The sequence below is a fragment of the Caloenas nicobarica genome, chromosome 7 (genome assembly GCF_036013445.1).
Source record: "Caloenas nicobarica isolate bCalNic1 chromosome 7, bCalNic1.hap1, whole genome shotgun sequence".
Taxonomy (NCBI): Eukaryota; Metazoa; Chordata; class Aves; order Columbiformes; family Columbidae; genus Caloenas; species Caloenas nicobarica.
This window is the reverse complement of record NC_088251.1, coordinates 26,091,314-26,116,730: the sequence shown is the minus strand read 5'-3', so window position 1 is coordinate 26,116,730 and position 25,417 is coordinate 26,091,314. Positions and strand designations below refer to the sequence as shown.

General features: G+C 42.9%; 1 protein-coding gene across 1 annotated transcript in view; it reads left to right on the top strand.

The window, feature by feature from the left end:
- The first annotated feature begins 12,937 nt into the window (after nucleotides 1-12,937).
- CDHR1 (cadherin related family member 1) overlaps nucleotides 12,938-25,417 on the top strand; it is a 45,607-nt gene continuing 33,127 nt past the window's right edge. The window contains exons 1-5 of the mRNA XM_065639224.1: nucleotides 12,938-12,998; nucleotides 13,742-13,837; nucleotides 22,556-22,701; nucleotides 23,548-23,598; nucleotides 24,919-25,008. Coding sequence (XP_065495296.1) covers nucleotides 12,938-12,998; nucleotides 13,742-13,837; nucleotides 22,556-22,701; nucleotides 23,548-23,598; nucleotides 24,919-25,008 — 444 coding nt within the window. The remainder of the gene's footprint in view (nucleotides 12,999-13,741; nucleotides 13,838-22,555; nucleotides 22,702-23,547; nucleotides 23,599-24,918; nucleotides 25,009-25,417) is intronic.

Here is a 25,417-nt window from a genome sequence, read left to right as displayed (position 1 = left end):
GCCGACAGAGGCTTAGCGTAGTTGGGTAGCAGAAGAAATAAAATTATGTATTCTTTATACAAAATATTATCCCAAAAGGTGTAATAGGGGTTCTTGCTGTGAGCTTTTCAGCCCTTTAGACGTGTGGCCCACAACTGATGCAAAGGCCTGCATATAGTTGAAGAATTCAGGATTTTAGCTCTGGAGAAATTCTGTGTATCTGAAGAATGGACTACAACAGCAACTTCTTGTGATTGCATTAGCCAAGGAAAACTAAAATCTTGCAGGGACAATGTAATCTCAAATAATAAATTTAGGTGAAATATGAAAGCAGAGGGATAAATACTTCCTGTTATAGATGTGTAAGAGGTACATGGTATATAAGTGTCCTAGCTTTGTTAAAAAACAAGTTCCTCTTTTAGTGAATTTCCCTGTCAGCTGAAGCCTTCTAAATAACTGCAGTTTTCCTGAAAGCTAGATACATGTTTTGGTAGACATAGCAGTGGAATGCGAGGTCATTGATACGGATGGATGCACATCTCGTGAGAGCAGTGAACTGAAACAGGTGACCAAAAAACTGACCAACTAAAGTATTCCACCCCATTCACGTGATACTTCATGTAAAAGTGGGGGATCATGAGGATCTCGGCTCTTCTCCCTATGGCCGACATTGGGAGAGGACCTTGCGAGTTGTCCCTGTGAACTGAGGCCTAGTGACAGACTGAATCCAGCTCCGGTTGGCTGCAGAGTCCAGTCCAGGACTTCAGGTGCCGGCCCTACATCTGCTGGAGCAGTTGCCAGGACTTTCAAGATTGGTTTTGTATATTTTGTATTATTTTCTCAATTTTTATTAGTAGCATTAGTAAAACATTCTTAATTTTTCCAACTCTCTTCTCTCTGTCCTTCTTTCCCTCCCAATCGCCTGTCCTTAGTGGGAAGTGGGGAGAGGGAGGGGCTGAAGGGGGAAGTGGGGGAGATGGGGTTAACAATACATCTGCCACGGTTTATTGTCACCCCGCAATCAAACCACGGCAATAAGATATGTAACTCTTGCCAAAACTGAGCGGAGTCTCCTAGTGACTTCGGTATTCATTGGATCAAGTCTAGAGATCTGTTGCCTGATTCTCTTTTGTCCAGTGTTGTTGCCAACTACCCACTCATGAATAGCTTCAGAAAAGTATTGTCAGATGGTGAACACAGATCAGATGCATACGCACCTTTTACTGAAGTTTGTTCAGAAGAGAATTGTCCAAAGCTTAGCACTGACTTTCTTCTCTTGTGGGTAAAAGGTGAGGGGAAAACCTCCTTACACATCAGACTTTTTTTTTTTTTTTCCCTCAGATTAGCCAGTTCATATTAGATATGAACAGTTGTCTTCATCACAGCTAATTTCTCTGCAGGACTCATCAAGTATTTTTTTCAATTGCTGATGGGGAGCAAAGAGTGCTCCCTAGTCTTCCATTAAAGGACATGAGCAAAGATGTTGATTCCAACCAATATGTCTGTGGTTCCCAGTAGCCCTTCCATATTACAAGACTTATGGCAGCCTTTGGATAACCTACATTGGTTTTGAATGCACAACTGTCTCATCATGCTTTGGCTTTTGATCTTAGAGCAGGGATATTGACACAGAAGGAATTCCCAAAAATTACTTCCATTTTCAATGTCTCAATGGTGGGAGTCTGTGCTAGAAAAGTTCAGTATCTGGATATGGATTTGTCCAAGTCATCATTCAGCTTTTGTGCCAACATTTGTTTGTGTGTTTCAGATGCACCGACTGTGAATATCTTCAGGTATGGGGGCCTTTATTCCACATTTTCAGGCTGATGCTCCACAAGGGAGTGGCTAAGGCCAGAGATTTGCTGTAGGATAAGCACCTTATGTTCACAATGCCATCTGGTCAGCCTCTGAAAGCATTACCAGAGAAATCAGGTCACTATGTGCCTATGAGAGATCCTAAACTGCACATGACTTGTCTGTCTCCTGCAACCTGACACAATCACAAAAATCTCTGTAGTTGCAAGAAGCTGTCATACCAAGCCCAGCTTCTGTCAGGGGCTCAAACTGCACCCAGGATGTTAGTTCAAGAGCTGATTAGTCCCAGCTGGCAGTACAGCTCATGGGTGATGATTTAAACCTTATAAAGGAGGCGTTCAAGCCCAAGCGTTCAAAACTTCAGTGCACACAAAATGCCTGTTCAATGGATGGTTGTAATTAACTGCCCACTAGACACTTGTACAATCTCTTAATTATATTAATGTGCATACGCATTTGTGTACTGCAGTGAAAACAACTAATATATCCTGGCTGATAGGATCTCCAAGTCCAAAAGCTAAACAGCAGCAGGGTTTCCCTCATGTGACAGGCAAGATGGCATTTAGAACTTTGGTCAGCGAAGAAGAGAGGTTTATTGCTGGGTTCTGTGACGTTGTTTTGGCATCAGCACTGATCCCAGCCTCGGGGAAAAAAAAAATACATATTCCTGAGGCACCATTTGGTTAGTCTGTAACCAACACGGCTTGCCTGGTCTCTGAAAATCAAATCTCTGTAGCATACTCTTAAAACCAACTCCCAGAACTGAAGTGCACTGGAAAATGCTGTCTTCGCTGGGTGAGTTCTCAAGAGAAAACTTCCTGCTTGTGTTGTTGCAGAGCCCTGTGTTGCAGTCAGTGCCAGCGGTGTGATATGTTCACAGAGCAATGCTAAATCCTAGTTGTATCCAGAATTTTCCCCAAGATAACTTTGTACCAAGGTTAAAATATTCAGCATTATCCTTTGACTTAGTTAAATATATACCAATACTGCTGCTTTCTCCTGCAAAAATCTTGAGGTGAGTGGTTGATGAGCTGAAGCTATGGCTAGCAAAGCGCTATGTGTGTGGTTCACCTTAACCTCATAAGCTCCACCTTTGATGATCTTTGGAAGGAACTCCCCTAGATTTCTACCAATTTAAGACTCAATGGTTTTGAGAAAAGATCCTTAAGTCTGAGAAGTGAAGTCAACCAACTCTTTGTAATCTTATTATAAAATGTGCTTTGCACCTTTACCAGTCTGTTGAACAAAGCTTTCTCTCTGCTTCACTACCCAACTTTCTTTCCATGCTTTCCTCTGTTACTAGGTATGATTTTACAGTTTTTGATGCCACATCTTCCTCAGTGGCTGTTCTCGCTGACTAGAAAAGTCATCTTTTTTCTCTTGGTGTGATGGTCCCCCACCCATTCTTTGTCTGTGTGGAATCCTATATCAGAGATTCTTCTGCTGTATGAATTTCCTCAAGTTTTTCTTATTGTGCTGAACTACTTTAATTTGACTTCATGAATTTCTGCCCTTGGAACTGCCTGACGTGCACATTGTCAAAAAGCCATGGTATAAAATAGTGCTGCATTGCATTTGTTTTTTCCAGACATTTTTGTACCAAGGACAGTTTCATTTACAGGATATGAGCATCTCTGTTTCAAGGCACCATATAATCATCTTAAAGTCACAGTATGAGTAGAGATTTTTCTGTCATTTAATTTGTATTTCAGCCTTCTCTGCAATAACTTTGGATCATGTAATCTCACTTACCAGATAATAGATCATAGAATACCAGATTGGAAGGGACCTCAAGGATCATCTGGTCCAACCTTTCTTAGCAAAAGCACAGTCTAGATAAGATGGCCCAGCACCCTATGGAAGTCTGTTGCCAGGTGTTTTATTCGTTCTTCTAATTAACATCTATTGTTGAGATTCTTGCTACATAGTTCTATTGATTTATTTTGTTGACAGATTGTTGTAAAAAGATTAATTCAAATAAGCACGGTACTTTGAGATAAAGTACTTGAAGGTGTGGGAGGAGACAGAGCACAGTGCTCATAGGTAAAGCTAGTAGGCATGAAGAGCCAAACTCTGGGCTCTAGCCAGGTTAAACTACTTGTTTTGAGAACCAGCATACATACAGGACTATTGACTGTAGAAATCTCTCCAAGCAAAGACTAGATGGTTGCTGGGAAGTGTGTGTGGGAACGGAGTGATAGCTGCATGCATTTTTGAGATAAGGTAAAAAAAAGGCTGAGTATTTAGGCCTGTTGTTATAGACAGAAAAATTGTTGAAATATAACTTGCTTTCTAGGGGAGAGACAAGCACTGTTTTGGTGTAAGGCTGCCTGAGTACTCAGATTTGCTCTTGTAACAGCAATCGAAGGCAAAGACTGAGGTATGCCCCAGCCAGTTGGATTTCCGAGATCCTAACAAGGTAAGTACCACAGCACTTAGTCCAGTTTGAGAGTTGCTGAGCTATGGGGTTCCCTTCTAAGAATGGTTAAGGCACATGCCTGCATTCCCAAGAGAAGTCATGAGATCCGCCTGCAACCACAGTGCTGCACGTTTACCTGAGTAAAATCCAGGGACTGTGCCAGCCCCAGGGGCTGAAGTTCTGGTGTGGTCTAGAGTCGATCTCTAGCAAGGGCTTTGGTTCACCTGTGGGTTTTGCATTCATGCCGTTCTGTACTGAGCAGCTGAGTTTGGTTATACACGGCAGTGAAAGGAGCATGTTTGATTTTCATACATCCCCTGGTTCAACAAGTCATATCACTGCCTTGTAAGCAGGGTATCTACACAGTGGTGTCCATGGCATGCACGTCAGCTGGATTTCTGGGGAGAACACAAGCGTTTTCTTGCTCTGCCTTGACAACTCTTGTTATTCTTGTCAGCCACACTGAGTAAACTGTAAAAATCTTGATTTATTCATACCCTAACTCTGACTTATATGTACAATTTTTACAGGCAAAACAATGAACAATACTAGTTTTTACATAAATAACCTGGACTGACTGTCTGCTGCTAAATGGCATCCTTCACACAGGTATGTATCGTGCTTAATGGCACCACGTCCATCAGTGATCACACTGCCAAAGTGAAGGTAGGCTATCTAAATATACCTGGATATTCTAGGGACTATTTGTTCTTTTTCTAGCCCTGTCAAAACAAAATTAGGAGAGTGATATGTAGCTTCCAAAGCAGCAAGGTTACTGAATTGTAAAGAGATTTTGCAATGGTCTTTAAAAGCCTCTAAACTACTAAAATAGCTTAGCAGGAAATTTAATTACTTAACCGCTGTGGCAAACATTCTCTTCTCCCCAGTTACCCATAGCACCTTTTTTTGCAAACACTTTAAAACACTCTTTGGCAGACCGTAAGCAGGAGGGGCCATACCTGTGGTGAAGCACTGGGAGAGTTACTTCTTTTTCCCAGGAATTCTCTAAGCCTTCTCTGCTGTCACCCACTGTGAATGACAATAACTCATGATAAATCATGCAGGCAAATGCTTTGAGATTTTTGTTTTGCAAGCTAGCATTTTTTCAGAGGGGGTGAAAGTACTCTCTCTTTACATATCTGGAGAAAAAAAACCCATAGTTTTGTTGGGAAGCACTTTGACATCTGTTTGGAAATCACTGTGGAAATGCTAAAATTGCTAGGTGTTTGGTGTCTGCTCTCCTTCTGTTTTCCTCCTGTTGTCATTTCTTATTTCCTTTGGAGATGAGGACATCACAGCTGTGTTTCCCTCATAGCAAGACTGTATAAAACTGTAGTATGGCGTTAAACGTATCGTGGCATGCGAAATAACAGGGCTGTCTGACCACACAGAATAGCGTTAGTCAGTTTTTAGGACCACTTTGCCACAAGAAGTCCTGGGTTCTTCCTGTTCCTCACCCATTATCTTGGTGTGTTTGCTTTGCTACCGGGGTAACATTTATTGGTTCCTGATGCAGTACAGTGAGTCATTTCTCACAGTTTGTGCCTGTCAGAAACACTGTCAGAAGTCCATTAAACTGGGGCCCACAGAGAATGAAAAATTGGTTTTATTTAGAAATATGTGTAGAGTTTGGCATTTAAAATACTCCCACAGCAAGAGAAGATTCTGGTCTGACTCAAATACATTAGGCCATCTAAGGAGTTAGGGACAGGAAAATCTAATGGGTTTTTGTGCCTTATGAAGTACTGACCATAATTTGGTCTCAGTCTGTGCATGCTTAAACAATAAAGTGGGTATTTCTTCCTTCAGGGTCTGTCTTGTAACCTCATGACAACATGTCACTAGCAGTTACTGGAACAAGACTTCTGACTTCCTTCTACCTTTTTATGGCAGTGAGAGCGAACACAGGTGAAGTTTTTACTGCAGGTAGACTTCCAGTTCTGGTTCTTTTTTTTTTTTTTTTTTAAAAGCTCTCACCTTCAGATTTGGTTATGATTATAAAGTGCATTTTCACAAGTATGAGATTTGTGTGTGGATGTGATTGTGTACCTGCTTCCTTAGAAAGCCTTGGTATCATTTGAGAAATATGAAAAGTTTCTTGCTATATTTATTGCTTTGTATGTCAGGTGTATATGGGATATGAGAAAATAACCTGAAAGAAATGTAAAACCCAGTGTGAGGATGTTACGTATATCTAGACGTGTGGGTACATATTCCATGTTAAGCAATGGGACAACTCCAAAACAGTTGGGAGCAGAAGAAATATAATTGTTCATGCATATATTTTCTTTGTGTTAATTTATTCAGTAATCCTTCAATGGTGTCTGACAGTATGAAGCTTTCTTGGCTTATGGAGAGCTGGGTATGGTGCTGATAAGAGAGCCGTGGGTGCCTGGTCCAGTGATGGTGTGCCTGTGGAAGGGATGCTGGTGTGACACCTCTGCAGCTCCCTGTGCACCACCACCCTTCCTGCCAGGGGTTTCTCTGTAATCGTGCTCGTGACAGTGCTACAATAGAGGAGCAATGAGGGAGGTGCTTGCCAGGAGAAAAAAGGTGCACGGACATGCGAAAGGGTGATGGAGACCAGCTTTGCTCTGGATCAGGTGTGAGATGAGGCTGTGAGGTGGGAGGGAATGCGCTGAGTGGAACATGTGCGATACAAACAGGAGACTGCAGAGCTGGGAGGTTTATGATCTTGATTTCTCTGGCTTTCCTGCTTATTCTCAAAGAAGTTACCCCTTCTCTCTTTCCTCCTCTGCTTCCGTTGCAACAAAGGGCATACTCACTCCTCACAAATGGCTGGAGCAGAGGGCTCTAACATTAAGAGTCAGTACAGCAGGATGGAAAACAGAGTTTTTTTCCCTGAGAAGGGCTGGAGGGAATCCATGTTTGCGTTCCGCCTGAAACTTTCAGTTTCTCTGTGGAATAATATTAAGCACAATATTTATGTAAAAAATGAAAATCTTTCAAACTGGAATATGATTTTACTGCAATATGAACATCTTCTGAAGAAAGAAGCACCGGAGTTACAACTAAGGTTCTTTAAACTCCTTGAACCAAACAGTATGGTATTACTTTCAGCTTTCTATTACTGAGCTGAGAGAGGTTTATAAATTTGACCAAGATCATTAATGATTGCATTACTATCTTTTGATGACTTTAATGTGAATTTAATGATCTTGGGCTGATTATTTATAGAGGGTCTGTGGAAGAGATGAAAACTGAACTTAGACCCCTGTGAGCCAGAACTGTAACTGTGAGATGATTTTCCTTTCAGATGTAAAAGTGTTAAACTCATTCAATTAATAACACAGTGAGAAGTCGAAAGAGGTGTTTATTGGTTTGCATTTGAATCTTGCAGGACTATAAAATATTCCAAGTGATGGGAGTGGGCTGTGGAGAGATGTATAAACTCTTATGTAGGACATGGCATATTTGTTCTGGCAACAGGGAAGATCAGAGTTTGGTGATCATGGCCAAAGGCTCGAGCGTGTGTCTCTGATTAGATTTAACCACCAAAAACGTGGGACTCTTTCTCTTTTGCTGTTTCTACCGTACAATGGTATTGTGAATCTGCTTCCCTCTTATAGTTGGTAATTCAAAACACGGAAATGGTGATGGACAGTGAAGACATCTGAATGAATTTAGGCTCTTCTCTCCTGACGTCAGACTTAACTCAGGTTGCTGTGGATCCCAAAGCACTTCCAGAGTTTCTCTCAGCAGCCAGACGGAAGCTATGGTGCTGTGCTAGGAAAATGCAAAGGATAGCTCATGTAAAATTCTTCACCACCAAAAAACAGTTGTCTGAAATGGTCGTCAGCATTCCTGGATTTTCACCATCATTTGTACTCTGTAGTAGTGGAAGTTGGTGGAGAGTGATGATGTGCCCCAGTATAATTCAACTCTCTGTCTTTTGTGGGTAGATTTTGAGGGGAAGGGATGATGTGGTTTGGACAGGCAAGAGTGTTTTGTTTTGTTTGTGGTGGGAACTGCACATTTAAACTTTATCTCAACTCTCTGCTTATACTGACTCGGCTCTGCTGAAACAAGGAGCACTATGACCCGCCCCCGGTTGCGGTCAGAGAGTAAACATCCAACCAACAAGTGTGTTTGTTATATTTACTTTCCCTTAGCACAACCTGCTGCTGCTAAGATGTTTGGAGAACAGCTTGGACAATTCTTGCTTGCACCATGCTGTGGAACTTGCGAGTGAACTGACCCTTTGGTGTGCAAGGAACAGCCCAGCTCTGGTTGCAGCTGTGTTAAACTCAGGATTGTTAGGGTATCTGTCTTACCTGTGGTGTATGTCCCAGACCCACCCTGCTCCCTTTCCTTTGCTTTCAAAGCTAAATCAGAACTTCCCTATCACATGCAAAGATGTGACAACAGGGAATGTTTTGAGAAGGGTCTTGAAATTGGCTGAAGCTCCACTTTTGTCCTTTGTGGAGCAGTTCTTACTTTGTGCAGAATGCCTTCAGGTACTCTCCTGCCTCCCACACGCCCTGCCTTCCACATCCCCCCTTAACATGTGATTTAGAGAGGGAAGGCCAGAGTGTGATTTGGACTCTCTCTGCACATGCTGAAGTTTATATGAAGTCTGCAGCACTTTTTACGTTGAATTTATTTATGCACACACACAAAATGCTGAATATTCCTCTCCAAGGTAACACTTAATATCGTATGCACCCAGAACTGGAGGACAAGTATAGGAAAAAGAGTGGCTTGAGCTGTTATTATAGGAATGTGAACTTCAATTCTTATCAATACTGTCCAGAGTCTAGAACTGAGGGGTTTTTAACTCAGATAGAAGCAGGCAGAAAATTCAAAGACTGTACATCTGAAAACTGATTGAAACGCAACTCATGAAAGCCTCGTATTTTTATGCCGAGCAGGCATTCCCCAGGTAGGCAGCTCTAATGTGATTGCCCTGAGGTGGAAGGGCCACCCACACTGTGGAAAGGGTAATTTATCTCTGTGCCTGCTCAGGCTTTGTCCTCCTTGCTCAGCCCTATGGCGCAAGTGGCAGCGAGTGCTGTCTGGGATGCCAGTGACTGAAGAGGGGCACTTGCTCATCCCCGGCTGTGAACAGGCATCTTCCCACCCTCCCAGGAAGGGAAACCCTGAGCTCTTATTGCTAGTGCTGCACAGGGGGGTGGAGCTGTGCTCTTGTGGCATCTTATGTGCAGTTTTAGTGGTGGCATCTGTTGCCAGTTCTAGTCTGGCCTACGCTTTGGGATTGGGCTCAAGAAGAGCTGTCTTGGTGGGGTCCACGATTCCCATATTCAGGGATGTGGAAACGGAGAAAGGTCAGCTCTCAGTACTGGTGGAAGCCCATTTCTTGTCAGCCATACTTGCTTAAGGAAGGCTACTAATCTTAGCCTTAATTTGGGATTTAGGGCCAAGAAAAGTTCACAATGCACCAGTACCGGTACCCCCAAGCTGCGATCAGAAGGGGTGAAGTCTGCAAAAATTTTCATTGCATTATTGTAGTGTGTCCCTCAACGTTTAACTTTTATTCTATAAAAATCTGGGTTGTCTAACAAACTCTAGTAGATATTGCTAATCAGTGACCCAAACACAGAGCTTTCGTTGTGAAAATATTGGATCTTTCTAGATTTGTTTTCATACTGGACAGTAAACAAAGAGAACACCTTGGAAACTAATTGGTTCAGATCAGATGGGTATATTTCATACTTTTGTGTTTCTTGCTACTGGATATGCTAAAAATATATTAAATAGAAAGTTTTTTCTGCATAGAGAAAGATATTCTTCCATTCCTAAAACTGTTGGGACAGAATATATTGCTCCCCTGAAACCCCCTCCTGCCTCTTTCCTTCCTAAGGAGAAAATTCATCAAAATCAGCCTGGCTTCATAAGCTATATTAGCTTCGATCAAAGAATGTTTTCTGGCAGAAAAACACATTCTGTCAAAGTGTTTCTGTGTTAGGTATGTATCTGAGTGTGCATAGATGCATATTAGCTAGGTTTTAAAACTCTAAGGGGATTAAGAGCTCAAACTCATTGAAATTCAGGAGGAGTGAGACATTTTGCTTCCTTGGAGATACAGGCCCCAGAGATTTAGATCCCCAGGGGATGCAGCCAGGGAAACAGACAGCTATTAACTTTGACAAGAGCTCAGCATCACTTTTTCTAGGAAAATACTCTGTAGAAAAAAAAAAAAAATGTTGTCAGTTCTGAAGTGAGGAGGCAGGTGAGAGGACATTTGGGTGCTATTTATGTTTCCTTTTGGGCACCATCAGGCGCATTTTTGTGATTTTTATCAGTGGTTTAATATTACTGTTGACAGCGGTAGCATGGTTAAATCTGTAACAGGGGCTACATTTATTAATAAATCTGTCTTCTGTTTGTGTATCCCCTCCCACACAATTTTCAGCTTTGGACTCCTGTATCGTGAATTTAAATGCACTAAAAATACATTTGTTTTTCTTAGTTGCCTGCTGCAGGGTCCCCTGAGCTTCACAGGCCACTGCTGAAGTCACACATTGGTTCGATGTGGAGCCTATGCAAACACAGCTCTGCAAGAACAGTCATACAGAATCACACCAAAGATCTGGTCTTGTAGGGGATAGTTAGAAGAAGATCAAGATGACAAAGAGCCTATCCCTGGTTTACCTTTTGAGCTTCTGGCTGGTGGTAATTTAGTGCTTTACTGAGCCAGGGTTTGCATCTGTATCATCACATTTACTAGTCATCGATGAACCTAAGCTTCATTAATTTTTCCAATCCATTTTTGAGCCTTTTTAAGCTTTTGCTCTCTGTACCACTCTCTGGCAAGTTCCACAATGAATGGTGAGTTTTATTAATATTGTGCACATGAGACTTATTTCTACCCTTCTAGGAGCCTTACAGTTGATTTGTTCCGTAGGCAGGTGTCCTCCCAGCAGCGCCAGAGGTCCAGAGGAATCTGAAGATGCAGAAATGCCCTGCCCACAGCACGGGAGCATCACAGCACTGCATCTGCAGCAGAGACTTCTCTCCCACAACCTCCTCTGTCATTCGTTCACACTGCAGCTTCAGCAGCTGGTGGGTAAGGTATGCTATAAATATGTGGCAGGATCTAACAGCCAGCTCCCTCTGCAGGAAAAATACGTAGAAACTGCTCAGCCTCTCCCTCTGCTGTGTGTGTGATGAAAGCCAGCCCGGGAGCGCTGCCCACCTTTAGCTCTGCACCCCACAGGCAGGTGCTGGGAGATGACACTCTGTAGGGTTATGTCTAGGGAACACTTACCTCCTCTCTTCTGAAACCACGGCAAATAATGATAAAACATGTGGATGAAGTAGGGAGCCAAAAATCTCCACCATTGCACAATCTGAAGCTGTGTCCTGGCTCTGCACTTGCTTTCTGCATTTCAGACTGTCCTCAGGGGAGCAGCGGCTGCTCCCTGCAGCCCGACTGGGCACTGCGGGACACACAGCGTCCCACAGAGTTACATAGGACCCAGGTGCCCAGCATGGCCAAGCAATGGTCTCCTGCTGTGAGATGGCCTGAGGGGTGGGCAGCACCATCCGTTCCTCATGCAGTTCTGCTGCAGCCCTGCCTGCGGGGACAGGGGGCAACCAGGATGCTGGTGGCTGCAGCCATCTCACCAGCACCCGCGGCAATGGTCTCAGCCGGGAAGTGGAGCTTCTGTCACTTTGTAAAGGATTGCAACGCAGGAATCTTTGACTGATTAATTTCTTAGGCATTTCTTTCACGCAGGTTGTTAATTAAAAAACAGAAAACTCCATTAACACATCCTTAAAGGGCAAGTGCTTTGCCTCAGGTCAAGTTTGAACAGCTAAGCCTCTGGGTAAACATCTTGATTGAAGCGAAGTATTACCACTGATGAAGTTCCTTTTAGGCAACTAAAAGCTTTCTCTGTGGACAACTTCCCAGGCTGGCAGGTTTTTTAACCCTTTAATTTATTGTATTTTATATATTTTAAACTAGTGCAAACACTGTTTATGTGTGGAAAACCAAAATAAGCAATGAAAAAAAGCTACTTTGTTAACTTTTTTCATGTGTTGGTGGATAAACACAGTTTTTAGTATGTTGGTTAAAAATTACCAGCTAAATGTAAAAGATACTTTCAGAAATTCATGCAGCTTAAGAAATAAATAATCAGGCCAGCTCATGAAAAAAATATTTTGATCTCTGCATTTTTACTATGCAATTCTCTGGGGTTTTTTTGCTATCATAAATGTGATTGTTTCCTTTAAAACAGTAAACCTGGTTACTATTTGTTCCTACTGTTAAATTTTCTTCCGTTGTAGTTTCTCAAGACTGCCAAAGCTAAAATAAAGAGAAACCTCTTTTAGGTCTCAAAAATAGAGGACTGGCTTAGAGAATTAAAGATGGAGTTCAGAAAGAAAACAACTTTCTTTTATACCTTCTCTCTGACTTGTGTGTTTGGACAGGACAAAATAGAGTATTAACAGCAAAACCTGTGAGAGTTACACTGATTCTTCCAGATCTTGTCTCAAAAATGAGTCCCACTGCTCCCCTGCAAAGTAATTGGTCTAATTAGGTGCTAGGAAGGAGCTTCTTTAGATTCCTCAGAAATTAAGACGTGTCATCCGCTTAACATCTTAGCATCTGTTTCTGCCTCTTGCATATTTCTCCACTGCATCAGTCTGAAGGACGCTTTCCTGGACCTTTCAGAGAGAAAATCAAAATAAAACAACCCTTGAAACAGAGAAGAAATCGGCCCTTTCTTCAGTGGGATGAAGCATGTAAGGCATTTCACCCCCTCCTTGTTTCTCAGTTTGGTGCACATTTGCCTGGGTGAGTACAAGAATCACTTTGTTAAGTAAAAATTAGGAGGATACAAGAATAACCTTAAATCCTGTAGTAATCCTTACTGTTGTGGTAATGTTTTCCTGAAATATTTTCCTTGGCAAGTGATCCCTGTGTAAATGTTACCCTCTGTGTTTATATATTTGGAGTTTTGTTTCAAATGGGCTGTTTTGAATCTCTAACTGTCAGTCAGTAGAATGACAACTAATTTGTTGTTTCTTTTTTTTTTTTAACTTTGTTTGCTGTTGTCTGGCAGCAAGTAAGTAACTATTTAATTATGGCTAATTGCTCATGCAGTAGGCATAATTTTAAGACAGAATGCACGTAGAGTACTGGGTAAGATACCGAGGCACTGGGAAGGTTTCAGACTTGCATGTGTAGAGTAGGGGAGAGGTGTACAGTCATTGCAAGCTGAAAAGATTAATTTTGCAGTGAAGCTGTCTGGAAGTGATTGAGATTGCTTAGAGAGATCCTGCTAGTTGACTTGTTTCTGTTGTGGTTTTTTCCCTTTCTCTATTTGGTGCCGCGTGAATACTGGCACAGTGGCATGTAGAAGTAATTTTGTTAAAAATATCTGCACAGATATAGTTCTGAAAGTCCATTGCAGCAACTGGGTATGTTAGGCACTCGTAGTATTCCCCAAACAGCTCATGTTTACTGAGAGTCGGGTAACAAAACCAAATAACTCCCACCTACAAAATGCTTTTCTTTGGCTTCTGTTTTGATTGCAGTTCAGGCAAATTATGCCCCCTATTTCTTTGATAACGGAGCCAGAAGCACAAACGGGAACATGGCACTTCTCAGCCTTTCGGAGGACACACCTGTTGGTCAGTATTAAAATGAGTATGTTTAAATTATGAAACTGGAGCTGCTTGCTCTTATGATTAGCAACATATATTTTGTTGTAGGTTGTTGTTATATACTGTGGTCTTACACGTTTTTCTCTCAAGCTTTTAATTGGCCTGAATTTAAAATGATGTGTATGAATTGTAGCTGTCATTTAAAACTTGAATTGTAGCTCCCCCTTTCTTGGTCCACCAATCTTCACAGCATCAGAACAGAGACCTTTGGAGTCAGAAATAAATTAATGGTGGTGAGGGACTTCTTACCAATTCTGTAAATGCTTATGAGAAGAAAGCCTAGTTGCTAGTAATTTTATCAGCCTTGCTAAAAGCAAGCTGTACATTGAAAAGTAACAGAGGCCTGATTTTCTTTAAACACTTGTCACATTTTTCGTGTTACAATACAAATGGTAGAAAATGTTTCTACCTGGAGTGAAAATTGCTTTGTCTGAATAACTGGGGTTTTTTTAAAAAAATTGTTTAGTTTTGTTTTATTGAAAATTCAAAAATTGATGCATTCTTCAGATTTCAGCATTTTAAGGCAGGTCTATTTATGCTTCTTTTAGCTCTAGTTGCATTAAGAAAACTTAAATAAGAGCAAAAAGGTGATTTATAATAATATTTTCCATGGGGGAAGAATAATTTCCTAATATTGAAAAAATTTTATATAAGATATATTACTGTGATAAACATCACCTTTTCTTTGAACATTGTACTGAGGTTTTGATTAGGATTTGCTCCTGTTCGTAGCTTTTACGGACTAAATCAGAAAAGTACTTAGCTATTGCAAATTGAGTGCCATTTATTAGCTGTCTTGTGTATAGTGGAGAGAGATGGCTGTGTGGGAAGGGGTGCTCCAAAACCTTCCCTGCCCAGGGCATAGGCAGCTGGGGGAGGTGAGGGTGAAGGAAGGATACAGAGGGCTCGGCCTCCCCTGGAAGACCAATGCTGCCGCCTTTACCTTCCTAAACATGGCCAGGGTCGGTCACTGCTTTGGGAAGCAGCTGCCTGGGCTTTGCTCAATGTCTCAGTTTCTGGTGCAATGGTGTTGGTGTTAGTGTCAGCCAAGATCCACACCAGGCACGCCAGGGCGTGGGGAGGGGGTGGTTGGGAAGCAGTGACTTCTCCTTTGCCTGCTCAACCAGAGAAAAGGAGGAGGAGAAGGTGGCACATAGCATAGCAGTGACGCATCTAGACAATGAACTTAAAAAGAGCTTGCTTATGATGCAGCAGGGATTTGCTATAAACTCAGTGAAGCTTAACTGGAAACCTCAGCTGAAGTCCAACAATAATGTAGTGGCACTTGCAAGTCAGAAGCAGACCGAGGAGCTGCAATTTTTGCTGGACTTCTGCCCAAATTCACATGGAAACCACACTTGCTCAGCCTTGGCGATCCGGACAGCTCTGCTGGTTGCTGGAGTAAGACTGGTCAGTGGAATCACTTGTCTAATAGTGTAGATAAGGCTTGCCATGCCAGACAGCCACAAAATGGGACCCTGACTCAGTTTGTGTGGGGTGGTGGTTGCCAACCCCACCACTCAAACCACAGGCAGTACAACTCGCTTGCCATCAAACTCCCATCCCCTGGTGTGCTGTCAGCTCGCAGATGTTTACTGAGCATCACCCTCTCGCTGCCACCTCTGGCAGCCCCCTGTGTGGGAATGGGGAGCTGAAGATGGCACAGAGCCACAAGACAGTAGAAAAATGTCCTTCCTTCCTTCCAGGACTGCAGCACCACATGGTCTCTCAGCACTCCCTGCAGCAGCGAAGTACAGCAGTAATTTTTCAGTGCTGGGAACCAGTGTGTCTGATCTGAGGCTCCAGGCAAAAAAAGGAGAATGCGCGTGCCTCGACAGCAAAACAGCAGCATGACGGATCAGAGCCTGTGTTAGCGTTCATCTAACTAGCCTGTGTAAGAATAATGACAAATATATGATGGACTTTTTCATGTGCTTTTGTGTCGTTAGCAACCAGGCTAGGTACATAGAAGTCCCTGGAGAGTTTAGTTGCAGCGGTGACAAAGCTCAAGCTGCTCCATCTTCAGTGCTGCTGTGCCTCACCCCTGCTAGCTTCATCCAGAATGTGTTTGCATGTGTTCACACTGGCTGACTTGTACTTCTAATTTCCTGTATAAGTTTGCTTTAAATGGCAAGAGAGGAGCAGCTTCTGGCTTAAAGGTCCAAAGGTGCCACCAAAAGCATTTCTCTGAGGTGAAAGTTTAGGAAGTGTTGAGCTTATGCTTTTGCAAAGGGCCTAAAGAAACCCTTGGGAAAGCGAAATAAGACCTGCCTTTTGAGAAGTCCAAATGTGGTAGCTTTGCCATGGAGCTGCCGGTGCTTCTTTGGGCTAATTCCCAGAACACCTTGGCTAAAAGTTGTGAGTACCACAGGGTCCTTTCTTCAGAAAGCACTTTGGGAAGTTCCCTTGGGACGTGGCTGCTTGGGGTTTACTCAATGCAAACAGCTGCTGCTATTCTCTGACCATGTCAGCACAGCCACTCCTCAGGGGTTCTTTGCCAGGGAGTCTCCCAGAGGAGGGCACAAACAACACCAGCACTTCTGTGCTGTGGTGCTGGTTGTGCATTCAGCCTTGCATAGAGCGAGAAGAGCAGTGTTCACATCAGACCATAGTTGGAGCTTCATACCAGATCTCAGTGAGAGCTCACACACTGCCTGTACTAAATGGCTGCCAGGCTGGCCCTTTTCTGTGGCCCCAGTGATGGGTCTCGCACCGTGGAGGAGGCTGTTACTCTTCATCCCTCTGCCCTGTCTCCTCCAGAAGAAGGAGAAGGAATCTTGTCTCCCATGTCTGTGTGCAGTCGCGAGTATCCACACCCCAGCAGTCATCTTTCAGTTTGAGCAGGTTGATCAGTGACAAAGCAAGGCAATTAGAACTTCCATATATTTGATTCTGGATGGCTTCATTCAGGCTTAGGTGCTGCACTAATGGACAGATTTCCATTATGTATTCCCTGTGCTTACACAAAATTCGGAGTCATAGGCAGGATGGTTTTCTTGGCAGCAGCCAGTGTCTGATCTGAGCAATGCCAGGGACAGCAGCTTTAATAGACCTCCGGGAGTTTTACAGTCTTTGGTCCCACTGAGATTACAAGCAGCTGGCAAAGTGGTGTGTATTAGTTATATTCCCAGGCATCTGTAGGCAAGGGACTTGCAACATTTTGGAGCACTGAAAGGAGATGATGGATTCTCTATGTGACTATAGAAAGAGAATTTGCAGTGCTGCAGCTGCATGAACTCATCAAATTAAAGAAAATCACATTATCATGCTCTTATCATCCTTAACTTGACTTTCTTTTTGCTTGTGCAGTTGTGCTTGCTTATAGATAGCTGTGATCTACCGAGTTACATGCATTGTGACATAATCTACCATAAAAACAGCAAGTACTGTTTCTGTGATGGCTTGAAAGTCTCTGCAGATTCCCAGATCCCATTTATTGCTGCAGAGCATGAGACCCCTCGAGGTAAGAAGAGCCAGATCAGCAGCCCCTTCCAGTGCAAGAGTTAGGAAGAACAGGAGAAGTTATGAGCTGAAATAGCAGTTGCAGTTTGTGTGGCTGTTTGGCAGGGCAGACCTGTGATTAACTCTTTGCAGAGTTGCTTGTGTACATACAAAATGTACATGTGCTCCTAAGCAAGGTCTTAAGGCATGTGTGGGATGCTATTTCAGGTTGTTTGTTTCATCTTACCTCATTAATCCCTGTAAGCCCTCATAGTGGGGACAGAGAGGAACTGAGAACAGCTGCAGAGCAAGGGATTGAAGCAGACTCAGGCAGCGTCAGTTTGTTACTATCTCAAAGCCCAAGCATCATTGGCGTTCTGGAGATCTTTACATACCTCTCATCCTTGCATTTTTCCTTTCTGTTTTTCCCCATGCCTCCAAGTATGCACTCTTCTGCATTAGATGCCAGTTTGCGGTGGCAGTTCTTTGATCAAAGCTACAGCTGCCAGCTACCTACCACTGCCTGACTGACCACTTCAGATCTCCCCATCCTTCAAGCTTCCTCTCTAGTTCCTACATGCTCCTGGTTTTATTTCTTTCCATCATTCACAGTTGGCTGCACAGAGCCTTCTTGTCCCCTCAGGTAGCCATTGTTCCTTCCCTGTTTTGTATCTCTGATCCAGCTGATGTTCCCCAAACCCATGAGAGTCCTGCTAATGTGTTTCCTGGTCCTTCCTGCAGCGCTTAGCAATCCCACGCTGGCACTCTGCCATTTCTCCATATGTGTTTCTGTGAATGAATGAAACTGCGATGAATTTTTTCTGCTCACAATTTATTTCCAGCCCTCCTTGTCACAAAAAGTATCTGAGTGAAATAATTAGCATGCTTCTTTTTAAAATAATTCCTTTCTGACTAGAAATGACACAGACATGCACAATTTAGCCCAAGCTATGTCTTGAAATCTAGAGACCCACCAAGACCTCACATTCAGATGACTCCAGAAAGGCTAAATTGTGCGAAAGAGCAAAAATATTCAACTTGTTTCAGAAACTAAAATTCCCTCCCTAGGAAGGAACTACCAGAACAAGATGTTAAACACAGCCTGCCCTCTGCATCATTGCAGCAGAGCTGACACTGCAAAAAGCGCAGCCCCCTGCCAAGCAGAGCGCTGCACAGAGACACTGTGGGCTCATAGGTGCTGTTGCCTTCGCTTTTGTTTTTATGCTTCTGACAGAAACTGCAGATACATCAGAAAATTCCCCTCAGATGGCTTCTCCTTGGAGTTGGTTGCTTTGGGTGCCACGGGGGACACATTCCTGGGTTGGCGTTCTGGGCCCCATGCCAAGTGCTTGCCGCTGGACCTCCCTCTCCCCACTGCAGGCACTTGCAGCTGTGGGGCCCATTTCAGTGGCTGCAGTAGCATCCATGGCTTTGGGGCTGCCCATCCTGGCCATGTTTCTGCTCCACTAGGCAGCACGGAGTGCTAAGGCGCAAGGAGGGAGCAGGAATTGCCTGGGTGTGCTCAGGAAGGAGGAGTAGCTGATAGTGAATGGGAAAGGAGATGTTTTCGAGATAGTCTTGGTGTGTGGTCCGTGTCCTCCAGGAGCCTGAGCTCCCTTTGCTTGGGATGAGCCTGGAGTGTAGAACAGCTGTCTGCAGGTTTTGTGTTAACTGTCTGTCACCTTTCCTGGTGGGGAAATGAGCCTTTGGCTGAGACAGGTAAAGAGCAGGTGTGTAGCCCTGGGTGAGATGGCATTTGCTGTGGCATTGGGAACAGAGGTGTCCTGTCCTGGCAGCATTGCCATGGATGTCTCTCTCAACATCTTGTTAACAGATGTCAGCTGTGGTGGCAAAGGACAATTGGGGGACTGAACATGAGTTCAAAATGTGCCTGGCTTGTTTAACTTGGCAGGGAGGCAATTTGATTGCTGAGTGTCGCACAGCAGAGCAGGAGAGTGTGTCTTCATGGAGAGGGCAAAACCAGCCCCAGAGCACATGGACAGAGGCTGGCCGTGAATAAATTTAAGTCAGAAATAAAGTAAGACAGAGAAATGGCATCATGGGTCAGCCGTTCAGCCTGAGTGCCAGTGGCAAAGTGCAGATGACTTTTAAGATGGAATAGAGAAATGGAGTTAAAGCCTGGCGTGGCTCCTGGGAGGCAGCTGTAGCAGGGAGCATCATCCAGCTCCTCAGGACTTCTTGTCCCGGCCTGTGGTGCCATCCCCTACAACTCAGAGCATCCAGTTCTTCCAAGTGGGGCCCTTACATGGAATTTGCCATATCCCGCGGTAAAGGCTCTTCTATTTACTTATCTTTCTGACATAGAGAGGCTGTTTACTTGGTATTCACTGATAAGATTTTAGCTATTTTATTCATTTATTTCTTTTTCAGCAAGTGGAGGCAGCACACCGAGAGAAGATTTTTTTAATTGGCATTAACACTGTGCTGAGAAGTGTTCCTAGGGTGTTAATGGTATGGAGAGTATTGTACAGTGAAATTACAATTCAGACAAAATTAGAAATTATAATGATCTAGAAAAGAAATTTTGATCCACAATCCAATTTAAAAGGCATACAAGCTTCCTGTATTATGAAAAATGAAGAAGTATTAGCTTTAGCTAGGAAGCAAGCAGTCCAGTGTAAAGATCAATGATGTCCTTCATTACATGCTCAGAAACCTCAGTAATCTCAGTCTGAACCAATATCAGTGTTTCTTCTCATATTTAGCAGCAAGAAAATTCCTAGAGAAAAAATTGTAGGAGAGAAAATTGTAAGACTGGAAGAACAAGCCCGGGTTCAAATGTATTCACCTAAACTTTCACAGTCTATTCTTCCCTAGCACATGCCTTGTGATCTCTGAGGACCACTTTGCAGTTCCTGTGCCACCAGTGTTGGTAGTTTGGGGCAGCCCCAGGCACAGCACTAGATCATATGCCTGATTGTTGCCCACAGGCTCCATGAGACCCCACATGTGGGTTGTGGTGTCCATCCTGTTTCTCCACTGCACCGGCAGCGCCGCTGAGCAGCTGCAGACATCCCCACGAGCTGCAAACAGGCGGGACAGCCAGCCCTGTGGAACAGGGAAGGGACAGAAGAGTGAAGAAGAAGGGCAAAAAAGCAACTAAGAAGTAAAAACTTCTAATGACTGAAAAAGGCTGAAGAAAAGCACTGTATTGATAATGAGGTCAGTGAAGTGCTGACAATTGACAACTGAATTCTACATTTGGCCCCAGCTGTGATGTTAAGACAAAGCTTTTGAAAAACAAGAATACACGCAGTCAGTACTGGTGCTGCAGAACCTTCAGCAGTCTTGAAATTTCTGTCTGTAATGTCAACAGCTCTATCAGGAGGCAGGTGTCTTTGCATTTCCTTGCATTTCTTTGTACTTACACAATTCAGTTGTTGCAATCAGCAAAGTGTCTCATCATACTGCTCATTGTCTTTCCCTAATTTTGGGGGGTCTCAGTTGCAGATGTGTTGTTATTTTCTACTCTGTTTTGTGGGAAAAGTCCTAGAAAAATATGATGTTTTGTAGTTTTGTGAACCTCTTGCAAATCTTGCCTATTTATTGGCTGGCTGAGCCAGCTCATAAGAGGATCGGTTTATGCTCCTTTGGGCCCATTGGCTTTTGCACTGTGAACATTTTTCTGCACAAAGTATTCCAAATATTGTCCTGGTAATTATCATAAGAGAGTTTACTCATAAGTAAGCACAGATCTCATGTGACTTGGCATAATCTCTTGCTATGCAAAGAAGATGGCCGTGTTTTCTAAGTATCAGGACTGATGCCTGAACATTGCACATCTGTTAAGCCCACTGATCTGTTTGCTTCACATTTTGCATGCCAAGGAATAAGCAAATGAGGAGTGAGAGATTGCATTGCAAAACTGAGGAAACATTCAAGAAGCTGACCTGTCAGTGCAAGGGGCAGGAGCTCAGCCAAAGCTCTAGAGCTAAACAGCTGATGGATCTGGTCGCAAAAAACTCCACTGCAGAGAGGATATGAGAAAAAGATTAGGACGTTTGAGTACAAAATTAAAAATCTCTCAAACTCAGGGCCAGAATAGTTCAAAACTGGAGTTTTATCGCTTCCCTTTGTAGTGTTTTTCCTTAACTTTATGCTGCTTTCTTAGCAGGGATCCTGCCGTCAGATCTTTGTGTCCTTTGCACAAGCAAAACCCACTACTAACCATTGAGTCACTTGGCTACCGTGTTTCCAGTGCAGACAACTTTGTTAGATGTAAAGCAGAGTTTCTGTTCCAAACCTCTGCAACTTGCATATCTCAGGTTACTTACCCAAGGCAGAGCAGATGGGAAGGAAACAACAACAGTGTTCTGTATTTCAGGCTCAGTTAACTGATATTTCTAAAATGCTTGAAGTTATTTGGCTGAAGATATTAATGCACAGTAGAATGACAGACATGTAAGTTTAAAAAATAATACTAATAAATCCTCACAATGTTCTGAAAACGTGGGTGTTAAAACTCCCCCAGGAAGTATCACTTCTGATAAACAAAGTCAGTTTACTGGAAAAACTGGCACCAATTTCTCAAATGTTTAAAAATAGAAATAACAATCTCTTTTTCCCCAGCTTGTGAAAGAAATACATTGATGAGTTTATAGAGCTTATGCATTGCTATGAGCATGAGTGGGTGTGTTAAGTAGAGAATTAAATGAGAGGGAGCTAATGAGGAGGAGCAAAGTAGGAAAGAAGAATTTGCATCTCTTGGTTCTGAAAGTCTGCAAATGTCCTTGCACCTCCTGAGCCTCAGAGCCCAGGTCCAGTCCTGTGGGAGGGGGCCTTCTGCTGCCAGATCCTCTGCCTGCTCAATTGCAATTTCATTGTCCCCATAGAGCAGAAGTGAGTGAGGGCCTTTTTGTACTGCTGAGATTGTCACCCAGTCATACAGCAGCATCGCTTCTGACTCACCTGAGGTGAGAGTTAGTGAAGAGCTTGTCATCTATGTAAACACTATGATGTGAACAGTATTGATCTAGGTGCAGTTCCACAGGAAGGGGCCTGAACTGAATGAAACTAGCACTGATAAAATTCACTTAAGCAGTAGACTAAAAAGTGGCAATCAGAAGTATGAACTGTCTGCTTTTCTGTATTTCCCAGTAAGTGGGTTTGATTCACAAAAGCTTTCCCTACTGCAGGGGAGCTAAGTTCCAAAGGAACAGACCAGTGAAATCTTCACTGGTTGAAGTAACCACAGGGAAATGCTGTTGAATGCCAATTTTTCAGGTACCCATGTGTACACTCTGAATGGAACTGATCCAGAAGGAGACCCTGTGACGTACGGCCTGGCCTATGAAGCTGGATCAAGACGCTACTTTTCTGTTGACAAGAACCTTGGAAATGTTACGCTGATTGAGGAGCTTGACAGAGAGGTAGAGTGAAATGGCACCACTCTATGTGTTAAATTTCCTTCAGTTTAATTTGATCTATGGCTTTGAAGGACAATGCCAGCTTATTTGCCCTGAGACATCTAATATACTTTGCAATTCTGAGGCATTTTACTTCACCCATCATGTTATTTACCAGTTGACTTGCGCCACTGACATGGCTGTCAAATTTTTGAGCAGCTGTCTGTCCAGCTTTTGCCATATAGAAGTTTACACTTTATTCCTGTTTTCCCCCATCTGTACCCCATCAAGAGCTTAGGGGCAGTTACAGTTCTCTAATCCTCAGACAGGGGACTGCTCTGTCATTAGGAGGAAGTAGAGATTTGTGTAAGCAGTGTTCCGGGTTACTTTTCTGGTTACATCATAGCCCTTTAGCCCATGTGTAACCATGTGGGTTAAAGATGCTCCCAGCAGCAGTGGCCTGAGGCAGCCTTATTCTGGGAACACAGACACTGAACCCTTTGTGTCTTCTTCACAGGGAAGGGTACACAGTAATTAGTAAGCCCTTCAAAATGCTGTGCACTGAGACAGAACAATTTTGAACCAATAGTGCCTTTTTAGGGAGTGCTTCTTGAGAAAGATGACTGATTTTCACTAGCACTTTACAGGACAACAGAGATTCCCAGACCAACCATCTCTTGACAGTAGCCACAGAAAGTCCAAGGAGCCCCACAGCTGGAACATCTGAGGGGTCTTCCTAGCCTCTGCTATGATTGCTTTGTGGTACTAGTTGTGACTTTTGTCTGCCTGCCGAGACACATTTAACCTTGCAGTCCCTTTTCCAATCAGGGCAAACACCATCTCTAATAAAGGAATTTTCTTGGTTTACAGAAGGAAGATGAGATTGAAGTTATTGTCAGTATTTCAGATGGCCTGAGTACAGTAAGTATTTAATGATGCTGTAGCTTGTCAAACTGTCCCTACATACATCCTCCTATTAAATTACCTTACAGGGACTATCTCATTTTATCACAAAACATAGTCTCATTAGTCTTACCTCCTGTTTCAAGAGTTACTGAACTCCCAGTAACTCATGTCTCACTCCAGCTCCTTGCTCAGCTATTTGAGGATAATTACAATGTGGTGTGAGCCGAAAGACTGACTTAGTGGCCTGCTGACTTATAGCAGCTTCCTATGGAGTTTCACTGTCAGCTCAGTAGGATTCATACCTAAGAAAGATGTGGAGGCTTTTTGGAGAAAAGCATGACTTTATAGGAACTAGTACTGGACACTCAAGACCTGGCTGTCCCTCTACCCCTGCAACGCTTCTCTAGCATTGCGTTTAGAAGATTTGCTTAGGCTAAGGTTGTAGGGATTTTCTTGTGTGCTGCTTTGATTATGTTTAATCATCAAGGACTTATCTGAGACATTGCACGAGCATCTAATCCTAGTTCTGCAAACTTCCTTGGCATTTTCAGTTTACAGACAGATGCTGTCACAGCCAGGATATTAGTCTGCCAATAAGAGGACCTGGGCTTCATCACTAGAGATGCCACAAAAGTGGGACCCTCTTACTATCTGCAAGACAGAGTAACCCTAGAGCTATTCCCTGTCTCAAACAACTTAATTGAGATTACTGCAACAAATGTTTGGGAGATGCTAGTGTCCTACAGGCACAACGGCCCTGGCAACCTCTGTAAATAGGAAATAATGGGATCACATCCATGTGGCGACTTGTAAACAATTAGGAAGTTCTGTTGATCAAATATGTTTAGTTTTGTATTATATTTTTAGAAAGAGAATGCAAGATGGATTGTTATGTATTAGCATACCATTTGTACATGCAAGTTATGCATGCTATTAAGCTAGTCTCATGGCATCAAATGAGGCATTAATGAACGTTCTTGGCTGTCGGGTACAAACTTTTGCAGTCTTTTATGTATTCTTATAAAACAAATCATGTTATCTTGAATGCCATAAGAAGAAGAGAGACTTCTGAAAATCAACCCCAATCTGTAATTTATAAAATACTCTGAAAATCCTTGTTTAGTTTGGAGACATCTGAGTGTTCTTGACAAAGCAAGTTCTTCTGGATTGTGGGATTTTCCGTGTTTTCTTTTATGTGCTCAATTTTAGTAGTGCAAAATTATTCTATTACAACATAATTTTTCATTGCCTTTGACTACACCTTAGTAGGCAAATTAAGAGGTACACGTTGAAAAACATCTTGGGTGATAATATGTTCTTCATATTCTACTCCAGGTTTCTGAAAAAGTCAGGATCCTTGTAATGGATGCTAATGATGAGAGCCCGGAGTTCATCAATACACCTTACATAGTCCAAGTCCCAGAGGTTGGTGAGGTTCCTTTGCATACTGGAAGTACATTTCAGTAGGGTGTAAGGAGGAGCTAGTACGTTTTCAGTAAAATAACAAGATATGTAGGGCTAACTTGCATTGTTTTGTTTTAGGGTTTGGATATATATTTAATATTCACTGCAAACTTAGGGAATAAGTCTGTAGGTACTTAAGGTGTGCTATTTTGTGAGAAAGCTCCAAGATATGAGTCATTGGGAGTTTTTAGAATTGACTTTAGTGGGAATAGGATGCACTCGGTCTTAGCTGAGATTTCCTGTCATTTTTATACCAAAACATTTTTCCTCCTTCTTGTTCATTTCCAGTTTCCTCCATTTTTAATCTCTTCTCTCTTTTCTTTCTGCTCTTTGATTCCCTCAATGCATTTATATTCATTCTACCATCACT